This window comes from Tachysurus vachellii, chromosome 15 (assembly GCF_030014155.1).
Source record: "Tachysurus vachellii isolate PV-2020 chromosome 15, HZAU_Pvac_v1, whole genome shotgun sequence".
NCBI classification, from domain to species: domain Eukaryota; kingdom Metazoa; phylum Chordata; class Actinopteri; order Siluriformes; family Bagridae; genus Tachysurus; species Tachysurus vachellii.
The window spans coordinates 1,345,601-1,350,563 of NC_083474.1; the positions used below are offsets into that span (position 1 = coordinate 1,345,601).

A 4,963-nucleotide genomic window follows, 5' to 3' on the forward strand; every position below is an offset into this window, starting at 1 on the left:
TTCATTCATTCATCTTCTACCGCTTATCCGAACTACCTCGGGTCACGGGGAGCCTGTGCCTATCTCAGGCGTCATCGGGCATCAAGGCAGGATACACCCTGGACGGAGTGCCAACCCATCACAGGGCACACACACACACACTCTCATTCACTCACGCACTCACACACTACGGACAATTTTCCAGAGATGCCAATCAACCTACCATGCATGTCTTTGGACCGGGGGAGGAAACCGGAGTACCCGGAGGAAACCCCCGAGGCACGGGGAGAACATGCAAACTCCACACACACAAGGCAGAGGCGGGAATTGAACCCCCAACCCTGGAGGTGTGAGGCGAACGTGCTAACCTTGCGTGCTAATGTTGCGAAAGTGGCAACATTTCAGTGGAAAAACAGACAAACAAACAAACAAACAAACAAACAAATAAATAAATAAATAAATAAATAAATAAATAAATAAATAAATAAAAGGTTAATACAGTAACCTGGTGCAAAAGTCTGAACACCTTTAAACTAATCCATTGTTGAAACAGGATTTGATTTTATTAAACCACTCGGCCTTAAATTTCTTGCAAAATATAAAAAAAAAAATTTTTTGCCACTTTTTCTATATCTACATCTACATCCATATCTATATCTACATCTATATCTACATCTATTTCTATATTCACATCTATATCTACATCTAATTCTATCTACATCTATATCTACATCTACATCTATTTCTATCTACATCTATAACTACATCTATATCTATTTCTATCTACATCTATATCTACATCTATATCTATTTCTATCTACATCTATATCTACATCTATATCTATTTCTATCTACATCTATATCTATATCTACATCTATATCTACATCTATATCTATTTCTATCTACATCTATATCTACATCTACATCTACATCCATAGCTACATCTATATCTATTTCTATCTACATCTATATCTACATCTATTTCTATATCCACATCTATTTCTATCTACATCTATATCTACATCTATTTCTATCTCCATCTATATCTATAACTATACAGTATCTACATCTGTTTCCATCTAATCTTTATTAAAAGCTCATCACCTATATTTTGTGTATTTATTATTGACACTATTATTGACAGAAGTGTCCTCTGACAGAAGGCTGATGTTTAAAACTCTCCCTAATACATTAAAACCGTATTAAACTTAAATCTCCCTGATATTAAGAGGAAACATCTCCATGCCTCCTGCAGCGTGGCCTGCCGCCGTACGTACGGTACGTAATGACGTAACTGTTATTCACGATCGGCTTTACTGACGGAAAGATACGGCGTTGCTATGGCAACCCCGTCAGCTTGGCCGTCTGCGCAGTACACTAATCCTTCAGGCTGCTAGCAGAATGTTGACTAAACCGGATTTCTCTGTCAAAACTTTGGCTCAAATTGGCGTCTAATTCCACACACTCTTTTAAATATTTTCTGTTTTCTGAGACAGACAGAAGGTGTATTGTGTGAGTCGTGAGGTAAGGGGGGGGTGGGGGGGATGACTGCATTTATCTGTTAGCATGTAGCATGTTTGGCTAAAGCTAACTGTGGAGGAAAACTAGCTTCATTTAGCAGAAACTCTGAGGAGAAAAAGTGAGGAAACTTGTTCTCTTTAACTGCTATCATAGTTAGATGGTTACTTCTGTTCGCCATGCAACACGTTTCTGTATAAAAACGGCAAATAAAGTTAGTTTTAAATAAAATCATGAATAGGTGTTAGATGTGTGGTATTTACTCTAATTTGTGTGTGTGTGTGTGTGTGTGTGTGTGTGTGTGTGTGTGTGGGTTTGTTTCTGTGTTGTGTGAATGTTTGTGGTGTTTGTGGTTTGTGTGTGTGTGGATTTGTTTGTTTCTGTGTTTGTTGTGTGTGTGTGTGTTATGGGTTTGTTCGTGGTGTGTGTGTTTGTGGTGTTTCTGTGTGTGTTTGTGTATGTGTGTGTTTGTTTCTGTGTTTGTGGTGTGTGTGGTGTTTGTTTGTGTGTGGAATTGTTTGTGTTTGTGGTGTGTGTGTTTGTGGTGTTTCTGTGTGTTTGTGGTGTTTCTGTGTGTTTGTGGTGTGTGTGGTGTTTGTTTGTGTGTGGTGTTTGTTCGTGTGTGTGTGTGTGTGTGTGTGTGTGTTTGTGTGTGTGTGACAGAACCATGGCTCCGATGATGGATGACCCACGGAAGCTGTTCCTCCTCACCACTGTGGGAAACTATTTCAGTGTGAAGACCTCACCTTCTCTCGCCACCTGCACACAGATCAACAACTTCCTGGACGACTCGAACGAGTTCCTGTTAGCTGTGAGCGCAGACGGAGACGAGCTCCTTTTCTCCAACAGGGTGAGAAAGCACATTATATAGATAAATAAAAAGATTGAGAAGATTGGTAGCTACACAGGCAGACAGACATATAGATGGATATTCACAGTTGTGTGTGTGTGTGTGTGTGTGTGTGTCTGCACAGATGGACAGTGGCCAGTGTGAGAAGCGGGTTCTGGTGTTCTTTAAGCTGCGTCCATGTGTCATCACGGAGGAGAACGTCAGCAGCATGGTGTTAGTGTCCTCCATGTTGGAATCTCCCATCAGCACCCTGTACCAGTCCATTAGGACAGTGTTTAATCCTGCGCTACACCAGGTACACACACATACACACACATATGGACACGACAAGTCCATAAAACTCATCACTTTAGCATTTACATCAGCTGCTGAAGTTTTCATTTTCTAGTCACAACACATGACTATCATTTTAAAATTATTCAGGTAAGTTGATGTGTGTCATATGCATATTATATGCAAATAATATGCAAATAAGGGTGAGTTATTACATCCACACTACTGATTTACTAAACAACTGGATGTTTTGATGTTATATAACACTTTCAGGAATCAAACACAAATTAGTTTATATCTCATTTCATTGTGTGTGTGTATGTGTGTGTGTGTGTGTGTGTGTGTGTGTGTGTGTGTGTGTGTTCACATGCTCATGCACACAGGATGAAAAGTGGAGTCAGACCTTTGATCCTCGGCTGCAGTCTTTGCTCAGTGAGCTGGAGGCCGGTTTGGGCTCCGTGCTTCGACACACACATCCAAAGAATTCTGGGAAAAAGACACTTTCAGAGGATGATGTTCTTGGTGAGTATGTGAGAGAAATAGCACAACGCACTTTGTGGTTTGTGGCCCATGTCTGTTGCTGACGTGTGTGTGTGTGTGTGTGTGTGTGTGTGTGTGTGTGTGTAGGGATGTTGACTCCATGTGATGAGTTTCAGTACTGGGCTGAAGTGAGTCGTTCAGCAGAGAGAAGCAGTGCAAGAGAGCGAGCCAAGTACTTTTCTGAACTGTTTAAACCCATAGAGAAGGTACACACACACACACACAAACACACACACACACACACAAACACACACACATGCGCACAGAATTTGAAAGCTTTTTATTTTTAATTAATATTACATTTCCACCAATTGAGTCCAATAGTAGTGAGTAGTTCTCTGCAAGTCTTTTCCTTCTCGCTGTTATATGAATAACACACAGTGGAAATCGGGAAGTAATCCACATCACAGCGGTGTGTCGATCCTCAACACAGTGTTTCGATCCTCAACACGTTAAGGAATGCCGACTGGCTTCGTACAGCCGTTCCCTCACCAGATCTCCTCTACAGATCACTTTGCTTGTCATGTTATCAAGAAACCTGAAGCTTTAAGTCAGAAACCTTACTATTGTATAGCATAAAACTTCCAACAGAAAACTTAAATTTATCACTTAAATGTTTTAAATAACAACATATATTTTAAACATCTATTTAATTCTAGCTTTAGATAATGTGGAGTGTATGAGCTGTTACTATAGAAACATCAACGTATTAGAACAAGTGCATTGGTATAAACCTGTTTGAGAAAGATAGACGGATGGATGGATAGATAGATAGATAGAAGGATGGATAGATAGATAGATAGATAGATAGATAGATAGATAGATAGATAGATGATGGATAGATAGATGGATGGATGATGGACAGATAGATGGATGATAGATAGATAGATGGATTGATGATGGATATATAGATAGATGGATGATGGATAGATAGATAGATAGATAGATAGATAGATAGATAGATAGATAGATAGATGGATGATAGATAGATAGATGGATGGATGATAGATAGATAGATAGATAGATAGATAGATAGATAGATAGATAGATAGATAGATTGTACTAAGAATCAAGTGTGAACACAAATAATTTCACATATGATGTGTGTTTGTGTGTGTGGTGTTTGTGGTTTGTCTGTGTGTGTGTGTGCGTTTTTTGTGTTTGTGTGTGGGTTTGTTTGTGTGTGTGTTTGTTTCTGTGTGTGTGTGTGTGTGTGTGTGAGCAGGACTACAGTACTCTGTACAGTGTGAGTCTCACCGAGGCAGTGGAGCTGATAGAACACACTCGTGATGTGCTGGACGATGTATGGAAGCAGAACGAACATACACCCTTCTCTGAAACACGTATGCGCAGACTCATGGATGTGATAGGTTTGTACATGATTGGGTCTATGTGTGTGTATCTGGGTCCATGAGTGTGTTAGAGTGTGTATCTGTATAGATGTTGTGGATGAATGTCTTTTTGTGTGTGTGTGTGTATGTGTGTGTGTGTATGTGTGTGCACAGGCTTCTCTCTGGCTCGGTTTGTGCAGAAGAAGCTGTGTGTGCTGCATCTGTGGGAGGAGCCATACTCCAGTGTGAGAGAGAGCCTTAAAGTGGGCGTGGCTGTGTGTGAGCAGTGGACAGCAGCATGTGAACACCTAAGCAGCCAGGTGTGGAAACGCTACTCGCCCCACCCATGGAGCGGAGAGAAACACAGCCCACTCGGTTTAAACGACCTCACACACAGACTGCAGGAGGTGAGATACCGCATCATCCACGATGTCACTGATATTACAAAAGTAACAGTAATGTACATGTGCT

General features: G+C 40.6%; 1 protein-coding gene across 1 annotated transcript in view; it reads left to right on the forward strand.

Annotated features, from left to right (window-relative positions):
- The first annotated feature begins 1,313 nt into the window (after positions 1 to 1,313).
- Positions 1,314 to 4,963, forward strand: part of dync2h1 (dynein cytoplasmic 2 heavy chain 1) — a 56,057-nt gene continuing 52,407 nt past the window's right edge. The window contains exons 1-7 of the mRNA XM_060887630.1: positions 1,314 to 1,504; positions 2,162 to 2,348; positions 2,473 to 2,643; positions 3,005 to 3,143; positions 3,249 to 3,367; positions 4,387 to 4,531; positions 4,667 to 4,899. Of these exons, the coding sequence (XP_060743613.1) occupies positions 2,166 to 2,348; positions 2,473 to 2,643; positions 3,005 to 3,143; positions 3,249 to 3,367; positions 4,387 to 4,531; positions 4,667 to 4,899 (990 nt within the window). The 5' untranslated portion in view covers positions 1,314 to 1,504; positions 2,162 to 2,165. The remainder of the gene's footprint in view (positions 1,505 to 2,161; positions 2,349 to 2,472; positions 2,644 to 3,004; positions 3,144 to 3,248; positions 3,368 to 4,386; positions 4,532 to 4,666; positions 4,900 to 4,963) is intronic.